Source organism: Acanthisitta chloris, unplaced genomic scaffold, assembly GCF_000695815.1.
Source record: "Acanthisitta chloris isolate BGI_N310 unplaced genomic scaffold, ASM69581v1 scaffold27936, whole genome shotgun sequence".
Classification (NCBI taxonomy): domain Eukaryota; kingdom Metazoa; phylum Chordata; class Aves; order Passeriformes; family Acanthisittidae; genus Acanthisitta; species Acanthisitta chloris.
Window position 1 is genome coordinate 19,935 of NW_008679135.1, and position 15,146 is coordinate 35,080.

General features: G+C 42.9%; 1 protein-coding gene across 1 annotated transcript in view; it reads right to left on the bottom strand.

The window, feature by feature from the left end:
• Window positions 1–2,159: 2,159 nt before the first annotated feature.
• The window catches only part of LOC103804573 (poly [ADP-ribose] polymerase 12-like), a gene marked incomplete at its 5' end in the record, with an annotated part of 16,323 nt that continues 3,336 nt past the window's right edge, over window positions 2,160–15,146 (bottom strand). The window contains 8 exons of the mRNA XM_009077187.1: window positions 2,160–2,443; window positions 3,052–3,203; window positions 5,055–5,185; window positions 9,293–9,371; window positions 9,791–9,887; window positions 10,429–10,549; window positions 12,300–12,465; window positions 13,651–13,774. Coding sequence (XP_009075435.1) covers window positions 2,160–2,443; window positions 3,052–3,203; window positions 5,055–5,185; window positions 9,293–9,371; window positions 9,791–9,887; window positions 10,429–10,549; window positions 12,300–12,465; window positions 13,651–13,774 — 1,154 coding nt within the window. The remainder of the gene's footprint in view (window positions 2,444–3,051; window positions 3,204–5,054; window positions 5,186–9,292; window positions 9,372–9,790; window positions 9,888–10,428; window positions 10,550–12,299; window positions 12,466–13,650; window positions 13,775–15,146) is intronic.

Genomic DNA, 15,146 nt, shown 5'->3' on the forward strand with positions numbered 1-15,146 from the left:
ATTCCTTCCCCCTTTTTTAGAGCCTCAACAACTGCTCAGAGCAGCTGTTCATTTAGAGGAAATCCAACCAAACTACCCCACCACTTTAATATTAAAGCTGTCTTCGTTAGGAAGTTAATTTACGGAAATACTTTCCCTGAATCAGACTGTTCTCTCTTTCCCACTCAGCTAAGCATCTACACTACAATGTCAATCCACATCCATGCAGTGCCCTGGTTTAGAAACGTGGGAAGAAGATACAGAGCACATGCAAGGACTGGTGCTCTCTTTCTGTTTAGTTGTGCCATGTTCAGGCATAGAGATAAACTGCACACTAACAAGCAAAAAGTGAGTGAAAACATGTTTTATTTGCAGATACAGCAAACTCAGTGATTCAGAAACTACAGGCAGAGATCTTAAATAGGGGTAAAATCTTCCCCTTTAATGCAGTATTGACACATTTTCATTTAGTTCTACGACAGTCATTTCAATAAGATTTCTTGGGTTTATTTCCCCATCCTCTTGGGAACTCACAGTCTTTGAGTACATGTGGTTGACAGATTTGCATCACAGATGCAAATACCTGGGAGGCTGTTACTGTTACTGTAAAGCTTATCTGAAAGCAAAAATTACTGCTCCTCTGTCCTCACCAACAGATTCCCCCTTAACAGCTGGACTGCCTGAGTAAGACATCTTGGTACAGAGGGACTTCATTTGATCAACTCATAGACTCCTCAGTAAAATCCAGAAGAAACTGACTACGTTTCTGGTAGGGATTTTTCTGGACAATGACAAGCATGTAACTTAATAAAAAAGGGCTGAGCCACCGTTAGTAGGGTGGTACATCACTGACAGACCAAGCAAGTCCATGCAAAGCAGGGCCAGGGAAGCAGTATTCAGGATCACCCACAGCTACCTCAAAACATGAAGGGGAACTTCACTTGTCAGCAAGTTGCCCAATGCAACATGGGCAAGAAAACACGTGGACAGTGTCAGGACAGCAGTTTGACCACTGGCCTTGAGAGAATATAACTGGTCTCTTCCAGTCATGTTCTGTGTATGGAAAAATGAAAGTTAATGCAGACACATAGGACAGACAATCTCAATGCTGCTTAAGATGTTTCTCCTATCCTATTGCATTTGCTAACACGATGAGAAATGACATGATCACATCCACTGGAAAGCCTGGCTCGTTGTGGCACAGCCTGTGTGTACTTATGGCCATGAGCTGCAGCCAAAGCACCACATTTTAGTACTGCTTACTCACAGGTTGTGGCTTTCACAGTTCCAGTTGAGCTCTGCTTCTGTACAGGTCACAGCAAGTTACTGCACATCTCTACAAAAAATTTGATCCAACAACTTTCTGATCCATCTGCCATTGTACAGGTGAAACTATTCCACTTGAGAGTTTAGAACATGGATTTGAAATACGCTTTTTCTTTTTTTGTTTGTTTGTTTACCATTTTAAACTTGAAGCTTGTATCAGCATCCATAAACAGTGCTTTGAAAGTGAACTCAAGTCTTTCTTACCTACACTGAGTGATTTAGAATTGTGACAGATGAGAGGACCAAGAGCTGCTGAATTCTGCACTGAAAAGAATCTCTGACTACTAAAAACCTGAGAGCCTCCTTAAAAACTACGTTGTTGATTTTTCTCGTAACAGTTTGCAAAGACAAACACTCTCTCTTTTTAAGACAATGTTTTTACAATTATTTGCCCACAGAAGTCATAACAGTCAGTTTCCTATCCTAGGATTCTGATTTTCTTGCTATGGTTATCCAAATATCTATGCTTCATTTAAGAGAAGAAGAGGAGAAGACAAGGCAATTAGTCCCAGCAAGTGTAGCATGGAATCATGATAGAATCATAAGAGTTTTAGGGGTTGCAATGGACCGTACAGATCATCTAGTCCCAACCCCTGCCCTGGGCAGGGACATCTCCCACCAGAGCAGGTTGCTTAAGGCCTCATCCAGCCTGGAAACACTGCCAGGGCTGGGGCAGCCACAGCCTCCCTGGGCAACCTGTGTGAGGTTCCAACCTGTAACATCTGTTTTACCATCTCTCCTCAAGGCAAAAATTATTTGGATTAACATTACAAAAGGACAATATGAATAAAGAAGTCACCAAGTCACCTGCAATATGGAAAACAAGACGAAGGATACAAACAGCCACAATCCCTTTAAGAGATAACACATTTTTTTTCATCCATTTTATACTCTATTATATACTCTGGGTAAATCTGGTACTTTTCAAAGACAACAAAAACAGAAGGATTTAACTCATCATCCACACAGCTGTCATAAAACCAGAGCCCATCCACAGACTTTGCCGGAGGACGAACATAGGCTGCATTGCCTTTAACATACTGTCCAACCAAAACACGAGCCAGGAACATCATGCTTTCTTTCCCCACAGCCTGACAGTACGCATGGGAATAGGAAGCATCTCTAGCAAAGTAACTTCCTAGAAAACAAGATGAAAACGTGGTTGTCAGGAGTGTATATATAGAGCAACAATGGAAACTGAGCATCCCTTTGGTTTCAGGTGGTATCTGGCCCAACTTTCAGGTCTCCTCTTACTTGGTTTATGTAACACCACAGAAATGTTTGCAAGTGAAAGGATTTCAGCCTATAAATTTCCATTCAGAATTTGCTTTTTTAGGGGAAATTTTTTAAGAAAGCAATTCCTATAAAAATACTACAGGTGTGTGTGATATGATGAGAGGAGCAAACAAGAAAACATGAGGACCTTCCACAATCACACTGGGGGAATGCACACCCTTCTTGCTCCTTGCTGTAAAGACTAATTTCTCTTGCAAGCTCAAATTATGACCTTGAGCCTACAGAAGATCCCATTTACAGCAACTCCCTACATTAATACTCTTAAAGACCTTGTGAGAAGACTTAGCCCCACACAAGCAAATCCTGGCCATCTTCAGAAGGAATGAAAATCATAATATCAATTCCTACCTCTTTTTTTTTTCACCTTCTATAGTTAAAGACTTCAGAACTTTCCCCACCATCAATGGGGTCTGAGTAGACCTTTAACAGAGAGAGTCACTTCCTACATACCTATTCCATACTTATATCCATTCTTTCCACAAATCCTCCAGTCAAAGTTCTCGACGCAGATGGCTTCCATGAAGGAGATTCTGGTTCCATGGAACAGGAGCTTTTCCTGCACTTCCTTCCCTCCATTTTCCTTTTCCATCTTTTCTTTTTGCCTGAAAAAAATGCAGGAGAGAAGAGTATGAGCCATGGAAGAAGGAGAAAAGGGTTTTTGAAAAAAAATCAAACAACTTTGTAATGTCCATGTAAATGTCAGCTGGATGAGTTTTCCAGCCTGCTTTCTCCTCTCTCAGCTTGGAAGGTGAGACAGGCTAGCAGCATAAGCACTGTACTGATACCACTGCTCAGCAATGTGAGGTAATCCTGGCATTTCTCAGTGAATGGAAGCAAACACTGACACTATTCCAGTTCTCACTGTACCAACCTTGTGCTCCTCTCTAGGGTCCTCTCATTCTGCTCTTAAGGCCTCCTGTCCCTTCTCACCCCCAAACTCTCAGTGAAGCAGAGGTGACACTAACCATGGAGCCTCTGTGCTTCCACAGTGGCTAAAACCTAACGGCAGTTTGTCCTTCATGCCACACACCCTAAGCTGCTGCCCCTGGATGACATCGGTGCTGCTGAGGGGACAGGGCCAGAAGGAGAGTACTGAGCCTGCTTTCACCTCTGCAGACCTTGCTGACTTAGGCCAGAGTCAAAAGAGGAATCACAACAAAAGGTTCAACTAGTGTTTTCCATCACTATTCCACAGCATCCAGGCACCCTGCAGGTTTTCAGGAGCTATTGAAGTCGATAAGGCAGAAATACTCTTGAGAGAGTGATCAGCTACAAATTAAGCAGAGGCAGGGAGATGGAAGAATCCTTCCAACTTGTAAATTCCTAAGTGAAAAGTTAAGAGCAATGGACTGAAATTTGTTCCAATGAACTTACTGTGAGGGTGCTGAGGCACTGGCACAGGCTGCCAAGAGAATCTGTGGTTGCCCCATCCCTGGAAGTGTTCAAGGCCAGGTTGGATGTGGCTTGGAGCAACCTGGGCTAGTGGAAAGTTGTTCCTTCCCATGGCGGGGACTGGAACTAGATAAACTTTTAGGTCTCTTCTAACCCAAACTACTCTATGATCCTACAGACTTGGCCATGTCAAATTCTGCCTGCTGAGCTTAATAACCTCATTGGAGGAGGACAGAAAGTATGCACTATTACATGTTTTGAAGTGTCTTACTTTTTTGCTAGATGAAAGTTTCATGAAATCATTAGCTGATGACTTCCTGGGTTCTGTCACTTCACAGGCAAAAGCACTTATTTTTTCTATGCCATTACCATTCCATACAGTCCTTGAATACTTACTCTTGTTTTAAACTGGACAACTGTTCTATGCAACAGCTTAATCTTCTACCAGATTAACTTAAGCATTGGTTGAGCCCCAGCTCAAATATGTTGGTGTCTAGCTTGACCTAAGTACCTGGAGTTCAGTATCACTGACACAGACGTTGGAAACCAGAAAGGAGCTCTAGAACTCAGAGATCAGGATGTTAAAACACAGGGATTCTTCCTCAGTGAACACTGACTTCATTCAGCAAAAGTACCTTAAATAAATCTGACTGGAACAAAAAAACCCAAGCAACCTTTACCTCTTTTAGCATTTCATATACTCTGATGGATAAAGATTTGTAGCAGAGCACGTGTGCTGCAAGCAGTTACTGCTCAATCCCCAAGACCTATTCCACATCCCTGTGGGGTACCCTCATCCCAGTTTTGTGTCATGCATGTCCTTCTGTCCATGCTCCTATTCCCCTCTCCCAAGGAGCCATGCAAAGGGAACCTCTCCACAGGAGCATGGCATATAGGAAGGCCTCAGACACCAATTTAACTCCTGAAACTGCTCCTAAGAAGGAAATACCAGCCATGTTAAACCATGGGTGGCAACCTCCTATCTTTCCTGGGAAACAGATACACAACACCCAGTTCTTGGGAGAGTCCCTCCCCATAAAGATGAGGAAACAAATACTAACCACTGAAACACCTTCCAGAGGGATGGATTCTGAATCCTCTGTATTTTAAGGATGCTGTAGTCTCTCATAGTTTGATGAAACAGCTGCTTTATTTGGTTGTATTCAGGGGTTCCACTATTGATCACCACTGCCTATAAAATATGAACCAAAGCAAAAGAAGATATGAAGCTTCAGTTAGCTCATAACATGCAGAAGCCTAATTACAGCAGATGCACTTTCAGAGGGGTCCCCAAACTGTGCCCATGAAGGGTAAGTTAATGTTTTAAATTGTGACTATGTGTATAATTAAATAACAAGTAAAGCAGTATGTCACTCCTGCTCTGCAGGGACACATAACCTCTCTCCAGGGAGGATGCTGAAAGCATCAGTTTGAGGTTTATCATCTAACATCAGGGTTCACACTTGAAACTTTAAATCTCAGTGAAGCAGAAATTGCAAAAAGAAAACTTGACTGATCATTCCAGATAGAGTTTTACATCTAAAGTTAATTCAGAACAAATGAGGTTAGATAACAGTATCATTTGTAACCAGACATTTATGGAAGCTTCAGCTGTGAAAGATGAAACAAGCAAAACACACACGCAGTATCGTAGCTCTGCAACTTTCAAAGTCAGAAGTTGGAAAGCTGCACTTCAATACAGACTTAAGAAAAAAAAGCTTCATTTCTAGACAAATGTGACACTAAATACATACTTAAGCAAATACATCTCCTTTCTTGAAGGAAACGAAGTCTATTTATCCATACTTTTTGTGTTTAAAAATCCATGAAGAAATGTACATTTTTCCCAAAGAGAAGTTAATTCAGGACATAATTCACACATGATTTGAGCTCTTCTGCTTGCTTCTGTCATGCATAAAATTTCCATTTTTTTCTTGAAAGTAACCCATGTCTTTTGCCTTCTAGAATAAACATTTTTTATCTCCACAAACAGCAAAAGCATGATGCTGGCAAACTGATGTCACCTGGTCATCCTTTCCACTTCACCACTGCCTAAGCCAAGTGGGGACTCAGCATGAAGTGAAATGCCCAACATCCCAGAGACCAAAGTTGTGTTTTAAGCAGGAAAGCTGTGGCCATCCTAGAAAGTAATACGAAACAGCATCTTAACCTGCCAGGCAAAAGCTCCACATTTTAGAAGGCTAAGAGTTTAGAAAACATAAAATAGGACTTGTATTTCACAGCTACATAAAGAAGTGGTTTTCTGGACATCACGTCCAGCTTGTGCATTAAGTACTTATTAATGAAGAGACTAGTCATAGGGAAGTCTTCTAACGACTAAGAATAAAGTCAGCTACACAGGAAAGAACTGTATCTCTTAGGTTATTTAAAAGCTTTTACAAGGTTGAGTAACATTTCCCATGCCTCAATACAGGAGCATTTTCCAAAGCTGTTTACAACACTACACATTAAGCAATCAGGATGGGCAAATATTATCTGTGACACCACAGCTCAAGCTGTTCACTGTCACCTACAGCATGAAAATAATGTCACTACATTTCAGTACGACATCTTCTATTTCAAATCATAGAATGGCCTGGGTTGGAAGGAATCTGGGTTGGAAGGTCTAGTTCCAATCCCCAGCCATGGGCAGGGACACCTCCCACTAGTTGGTTGCTCAGCCTGGCCTTGAACAGTGCTAGGGACAGAGCAGCCACAGCTTCTCTGGGCAACCTGTGCCAGTGCCTCACCATCCTCACAGGGAAGAATTTCTTCCTAATACCTAATCTAAACCCACTCTCTGTCAATGTTAAGTCATTACCCCTTGTTCTGTCACTCCAGGCCCTTGTAAATAGTCTTGCTCCTTTGTAGGCTCCCTTCAGGTACTGGAAGGGCACAGGTCACCCCTGAAGCTTCTCTTCTCCAGGCTGAACAATTCCAATTGTCTCAGCCTTTGCTCACAGGAGAGGTGCTTCATCCCTCTAATCATCTTCAAGGCCTCCTCTGGTCTCACTTCAACAGGTCCATGTCCTTCTGATGTTGGGGACCCCAGAGCTGGATGCAGCACTCCAGGTGGGTCTCACCAACGTGCAGCAGAGGGGCAGAATCCCCTCCCTCACCTGCTGCCCACACTGCTTTGGATGCAGCCCAGGACACAGTTGGTATCTGGGCTGCCAGTGTATGTTGCAGCTCATGTCCAGCCCCTCACCCACCAGCACGCCCAAGTCCCTCTCCCTAGGGCTGCTCTCAATCTGTTCATCCCCAGCCTGGATTAATACTAGGGGTTGTCCCAGCCCAGGTGCAGCAGCAGCACTTGGTCTTGTCCATCCTCATAAGATTCCCATGGTACCACTTCTCAAGCTTGTCCAGGTCCCTCTAGATGCCATCCTGTCTGCCCTTAAGGAGTGTCACCACACCACTCAGCTTGGTGTCATCTGCAAATTTTATTTATACATAAACAATGCCTACTTAAACTACAAATGTGCTTTTGCTGTGCTGCATCCTTTCCTGAGGAACTGTAAGCTTTCCAGGTAAAACAGAGGGTCAGCCATGTGGCACAAGGCCTAACCCTGTAAGAAAAGTACTTCTATTGATTTATCATATGATGGCCTCCAGGCAACAAAGCCTGTTCTCTTTTCCATGAAAAGTTTCTGGGATTGTCCTTATTTGCCAAGGATGCATCCACTGCTAGTAAAGGATCAGAGCTATTGTAGGCTGACATGCCGTAACTACACAACTTCTTCAGTGTTTTTCAGCTTCAGGCCTGAAAAGGAAAACCTTAGTGAGTGCAAGCATTTGCTATCCCATTATCAAGGAGCAAGTTCCTGAGGCAGAGAAAGAATCACTGCCCTGACAGTGATTTCCATCAGTGTTTGACTGTATTAGAACAGTACACAGCCTGCTGAGCTCTCCTGCGTGGCAGCAGGCTGCATGTCAGGATCTCCCCTTGAGTAGGGACACCTCTCCAGGGTACTCCTTGAGGCTGAGAGATTGCTTGCCATAAGAAATTCTTGTAAGAGTTAATATAAGATTAATAGCATGCTGAACTTTGAAATCTTAGCTGTGATAGGCAGGGTTGGTTGTGTACATATAATCCTTTAGACCTAAACCCTTGGCTAAGTGTGGGACTAAGCCTGGCTCCAGCTGCACTGAAACTCCACAGAGAAAGGAGTTTAGAAAAGCAAGGGTGTCCTTCCTGAAAGTCGTGACTCAACAGGAGGGTCTCCTTCACAGTTCTGTCTGACCTTGTCATCTATGCAGTAAAGAATCAATTGTACTTTGCCTTTGAATCTTGTTAAACCACTCACTTTTACTATCAAACTTTGTTAAATCTCAGTTTTATACAGATAACATAGTGCTGCTTCTCTCTTATGAGAGAGAAGTGCACCACTTCATCCGTGACACCGACACAAAAGGCCAGACACTGGTGTTCCTTAACCTCCAAGATATCTGTGCCAATACGACTTAAGTAGCATCATACAAGATTCTGTGACACAGCCAACAAGATCTTATGCTCCTGGTCATTAAGCAGGGCCAAAAACCACTACACAAAAGGACAAGTGTAACACAAAAAAGCCTTCTTTCTAGCACCCTGCAGTACTTCCACAAAATGTGCTGCTCTTCCAGAAGGACTCCTGGACATAGTAATCTAAAACCACCTATGCATTTTGGTCTTGGTAGACCACATAGGAACATAGACTTTGGACTGATGGGGGTTGGGTTTGTTTACATTGAAGAGATCACCGCAAACGGGTTTTGATTTTATTGCTGTAGCTCTTCATTTCTGCCATTCCTTGAGGCCAAGGTCTATGCTCAGATCTGTGATGTATGTGACAGTACTGGAGGACTTGAAAGAGCATATAGAGATTTCTTTTCCTAGATTTCCAATCCAAACTTTATCTACCAACAGCCAGGACAGTATTACTGGATGGCTCTTTAATGGCCTGCAGGGTTTGGTCTCAGTCCAGCTTCTAGTGAAGAAATACACACTTCATAAAAGCCCTTTGCTTAAGTGGTCCCCTGAGGCAGCAAAGTAAGCCAGGTTTTAATCTTTAACAGCAAATCTTTTTGTCTTGAATTTGGCAAGTTTGGTTTTGCATGTAGACAACTGCCTAAAATGCAAACAAAGTTCACGGAAATTTGGCTTCTTTTTCAGGAGCTCTTGGGAGATCAACTAGATCTTCAGCACACCCACCCAAGAAATCACTCCTGTCCCTTTTCAGCATCCGTGCAGTTACAGTTGGTTCAGTTATGCATCAGAATTACAAGGGTGGGGAGGGAAAAAGAGGGGGGGAGATACCTTGTATCCCACATCAGGCAGTGCAGATGGATCCCAGTGGCTGGGGCAGGCTTGATTTGCAATAGAAGAATGCTTCTGGCTGTTTGCAAACAGACACAAAATGAAGTGTTAGTAATTCTAGTACTGCTCTGAATATTCCAACTGGCAATTCTGGCCAATTCCTTTATTAAAAATAAACACAAGAAACTGGGAAATGGCCTCAGTCTGTAAGCTGGGCCTTGCATGCTGCCATTCAACCATCACAAGCCTCTTGCACTTGCTTTTTAAAGCAACAGTTGTGGGTGTTCCCTGTAACCTCCAGGTTGCATGTATCACATCACCTAGAGTACCATGTACCCCAGACACCAGGTGATGCACCAAGCCTGCAGCTTGTGATATAGTTTCTGTTCAGTCACATGGATATGCTTCCTCTAGCAGCAGCTGTGGTCTTTGCACAATTACTGCCTTATAATTACCTCTGAAATATGAAAAAACAACAACCCAAGGAATATCATTTACCCTTTCTTAATCTTCTGCACATCTTCAGAAGACACAAATTTTGGTCGCCTGCAGACCTGTCTTCGAGTTTTAAAAGCAATGTTTGTCTGGGTCATTTCTTGAGGAGAAAAAGAGCAGAAAACAAAAGTCATGAATAAGTCTACAAGATGGGGTCATTAATTAAGGACAGTCACTCTTAAATGAAAAGTGTATATTCATTGTCAATTCTACCTGCTGAAGAATAGTGTGTAAGCTTCTTGTCCTTCTTGTAACTGGATTCAATCTGTACCTATCGTTCTTGCTCTCTCAAGCCATTCATGCTCTTTAAATGTTGCTCCAGCAGCACAAAGATGCTTATTTTTATTTTTTACCATCCACAGAATTGACTTGCTTTACTTAAGGTTTACTATGACTTTATGTGAAGACTACAAATCTTTTTATTTGTGGTCAGATGTGAGTCTGGAGAGTGTCAAGAAATAAGGGAGGTTACTTTTGCAAGGAATTTCCTCTGGGCCATCACTACTTCTCTTCCCCTTCCAATAAGTGAAACTGGTAGTGTTAGGAAAAGAAGTCATAGCTTCTAAAAGCTGGAAGAGTTTGCAAGTTCAGTCTTTGTAAAGCACTGCACAGTTGTAAATGAGAACTTTTAAAATGAGTACCTTTAAAATTGATGTTGTAATGATAACAGCCAGCCTGGAAAGGTATGGTGGCATCTGGATCTGCTTGATACAAATTCTCAATGACAGCAGAAGACGGCGAGTTCACACTGTCCCCTTCTCCCTTTGTGGGGGAAAGATAACAAAAAAAGAGACAAAAGGAGGAGTATTACAGTCAGCACTAAACCCTGGATAACTAGCTTGGGGAGAGGAGAAAATGAGACAATAAGTGGCATGCAAAGGAATCTACCCAGAACTATGGTGCCCAAAACTGTGAGTACTCAACATTCATAACATACACACACAGAGTTAGTAATGACAGACACACATGCATCCCAGTTAAATTCCTGTAACAAGTTGTACTGGGCTGGAGTAGTCAAATTTTGTCACAGTAGCTGGTAGGGGCTGTGCTTGGATTTGTGCAGAACAGTGTTGATACCACAGGGATGTTTTAGTTCTTGCTCAGCAGGGACTGCACAGAGCCAAGGCCTTTTCTGCTCCTCACCCACCCCCCAGCAAGGGGCTGGGGGCACGAGGGGTTGGGAGGGGACACGGCTGGGACAGCTGACCCCAGGGACATCCCAGACCATGTGGTGTCATTCCAGCACGTAGAGCTGGGGGAGAAGAAGGAAGGAGGGACATTGGGAGTGATGGTGTTTGTCTTGCCAAGTCACTGAGACGTGATGGAGCCTGGCCTTCCTGGGATGGCTGAGCACCTGCCTGCCCATGGGAAGAGGGGAGTGAATCCCTTGGTTTGCTTTGCTTGTGCATGCACTTCTGTTTTCCCTATGAAACTGTCTTTATCTCATCCCACCAATTTTTCTCACTTTACCCTTCCAATTCTCTCCCCAGTCCCATGGCAGGAGAGGGAGCAAGCAGCTGTGTGGGCTCAGTTGCCATCCAGGTGTGATGGATGCACTTGCCTCCCTACCAAACTAGTGTTAGTTTACTTCAGGCTCCAAAGGAAGTAAAGGCCTAGGCCATTACCTTTTTCTAGTTCCAACTTGTTCTCTCAAGATCCGCAAAGGAACAAGACAACATGGTGAGCATTGATGCATAGAAGCTTGGAAACAAACACTAATCATGTAATTAACAGATGAATAGCAGGTGGTTCTTTTAAGACTAATTTGTCAAGGAACAAAAAGTTGTGGGTTTAAGGAGTCTCATGCTTATCTTTCACTTTGCATGCAATTCAACAACCACTTTATTCCACCAATATGATAGCCTGAGTGGGCTCTCTGAGCTCTCCCTGCTAAGGAGAGGGCTGCACAGCACTGATCTCTCCTGGAGCTGGGATGCCTCTCAATGTTACTCCTCAAGGCTGAGACCCCTTACTAACTGCACTATCTCAAACATCTTTCCCTGCATCCTTTTCCATGTGCCTGGATCACCTTTGTGTCCTCCCATTTGTGCAGCTATACTGTAAATCAGATGAGGAAAACTCATCACCATGCCTTGGAGGAAGGTGAGGTTCCTCATTTATTTATTTTCCTTCATTTTTCAGATAGATTACTTTCTCATCAGAGAACTTGGCCATCCAAGGAAAAAGAGTGTGTTGATCAGAGAGAACAAAGCAACCCTTGTCCAAGGCAGCAGGGCAATGCTTAGAAGAGTGGCAACTGCTTCCTGAATAATTTAAGAGGCAATATATCATAAAGGCAGTGTATACATGTTAAATCTCTGTAGAAGCCACGGACAACTCCATCCAGTCTGTCAGCATTTTATCACATCTGTTATGAACATCTGTAGCTTCACTGCCTTACCCAGCACAAGGATTCACTTAATTAATCCTGCTAAGTAAAGGGGGTTTTGGTGGGGGGAGAGGCTCCACACACTCCTGCAGAAGTGATTCAAAGCGCAGGATGTGAACTCACCTGCTCTCCATATTCAGTCCACTGGCCTTGGTCATTCTTCCAATACCAAATCCACTGCGTGGTCAATGAGAGTGTGGGTTTTGTGACTGATGATGGAGTGCAGAGGCGTCGGATGGGAGAAGAAGAGCAGGTCATTGTCTGGAAATCAATGTTCTTATCTGCTAGGCTGTAAGGGCAAATTCAGGTTTATTATAGTCAGCAGGATGTATTTTATTCTCTAATCCCCAGTTTAAGCTGGTGGTGAAATTTTCCTTAATATGTGACTGAATTTAATTAGTCCTGAAATCAGAGTGTTTCCCACAGCACGTGGCATCTCTGAATAACATTTCCAAGCTCCAGAACCAAACTGTGACCTGTGATACACCAAGTGCCATCTCAGTCACTGGCAGCTTTACAGACAGTGTGGGGCTACATGCACAGCCTGGCAAAAGGTACTTCTGCCACAAGCAAGCAGTTACAGGTTTTCTCAGTACAAAACCAGAATTTGGTAAGCATGTGACTGAATTTGCCAGCAAACACCTGCAGCTTATCAACTTTGTTCTTTTTCTGTGGTTACAAGGGATGCAATCACAGCTGTGAGTTCTTCAAATTGCAGTCATCACTGGAGACACTCAGGGCCTTACTCCTGGGAGGCTTGAAAAGTGAACCCCCAGGCAGGAAGACTTTGAAAGCAGCCTCCTCTTGGGAATCTTGCTTGTGATCTGCACCATCCAGCAAGCTGCAAACCAGAATCAATTCCTCCCTTAAGAGGCATGGGCCAAAATGACTATATCATTTTATGAAGCCAGTCTTGGGGTCCCCTATGAATCCAGGTGGCTTACAGGGGGGCTTTTCAAAAAACAATTACAGGGAAAATGCACTTGATTAAAAGAGAAAGAAAAAATTTAAAAAAGATGGGCTGCTTACACAAAGGCCATTTCATAAAATTTCTCTAGGCACATGATAGATATTATTATATTAATAATATTACAGATACTAGCTGTAGTAGGAAAGAAATAGCCAGAGAAGGACCAGCTCTGAAATGCTGTTAAGGGCCCAACTTAATTACTGTAAGTAAATTATGATTTGTTATGGGAAATTCTAATATTCTAAACACTGTATTTCACTCACTTTTTACCCTGTACAGAGTTTTAAATGCAAGATAGTTTTGTTATTTTTAGAAGACAAAAGACTGGAGCATTTTTGTGCACTCTTCTTTTTAAAAGGAAAAATTCTCATCTGTACATGATCCCAGATTCTGAGAGGCTCAGTAATCAGAAGTAATAGAAGTCAGACATCTTTAGGAAGAAAACGTTTTTTCAGCAAGGGCTCACTCACACTACTCCAAGCAAGGAGTCCATAATCACTATACCTGCTGTTTTTTGGGTCACAGTAGGCCTCTTCAATTTCCTCCATCATGGAAAGGTCATTCCAGGTGATCCCATCATATATTTGCCATTTATATGGCAAATGGTAATGAACAGAGGTGCATTTATCTGTAATGAGATCAGACATAGTCAAGAGCTCATAATGCAGAGAGCAAGACAAGAAAACCCAAAAAGGAACCAGCATCTTTTACACCTTGAGGCTTTCTCTCCCTTGCATACCAGACCTGCAGCAGTTCTGTGTACCCTTCACACAGGAAGGGGAACACTTTTGGTTTTTTTCAATCATCTATGTTTTCAGTGCATGTTCAGACCTGCTAAACACACCTGGACGTGTGCATGCTGCTGCACACAGGCACAGGCTGACCTGCAGGCTCCTGCTGGGGGAAGCTGATGTACATTCTGCAGCCAAGTATGGACTGAACTTCTTACTTACAACTTCTGAGCCAAATGTGGCAAATCAAGCACACTAACTCTCCAACCATTACCTGCTTTTAGTTATTTGGTGGTCACAGTATGGCTGCTTTGAGCATGGTCTTCACAGCCAGCACATGGGGACATCATGCATGTTATGCAGGTCCAAAAATCTATAAACTTCAGCTTCAAGCCTCAAGAAGCAGAGTCTGAGAAATGTGATATGAGGCTGGAGTGGTTGCTGCACAGACAGAGCCAAATGAAGTTTCACCATTCCTGACCCCTGATCTATCTGACCACATAACATATGGCAACAAAACTCAGTTGTGAAGACAGTGTCATTCACTCCTTTCTTTCTTCTTTTTGTTAATGGGGTTAGAGTGCACTCTGTCTTGAAAAGCACTGTGCTTAAATTGAGTTGAAAACCTGTAGACAAACCCTTTGTCTCTCTTGGTCAGATTCAATTTTTATGATCCATAAAATACCCATAAAAGAGATAAATAATTTTTTTAAGTAGCCTCTCTTCAAAGTAATGGGTAAGAAAAGGTATTCTCAAGCTCTAGAGTAACTTACTCATCTGCCTCTCAGAAAAAGAGCTTCTGACAGAACTGCATCTTTACCAGGACACAAACCCACGACACAGATGCCAAATACACAGAAACATTTCAGACCCAATGGTTACTGTCCATGTGCTCAGCAAAAGCAAACACAATCTGAGCTAATTTCAGTGGATCTTTTACCAAGGCCAGGTGGTCAGAAGATGACTAGTCCTTTAGAAAGTGACTGGACAAGCTCAGGGAAAGAAAATGTCATGGTACCTCCTCATAACCAAGCCAGAGCCATGTCTGGGGCCAAGTGACTGCTCAGGGACAGGCCCCAAATACAATTGCTTTTACTTATGTTTCTCCCTCCAGACCTCTGTTACTGGCCACTACCAAATGGAAAATGGACCAGATTTGTCTTTAGCTTAGCTGGTACAACTACTGTGGTTTTTTAAGATGTTTCAACACCTCAGGTCACTTTTTAAAGGAATGAATGGAACAGAATATGGCTATTATCTGATGTACAT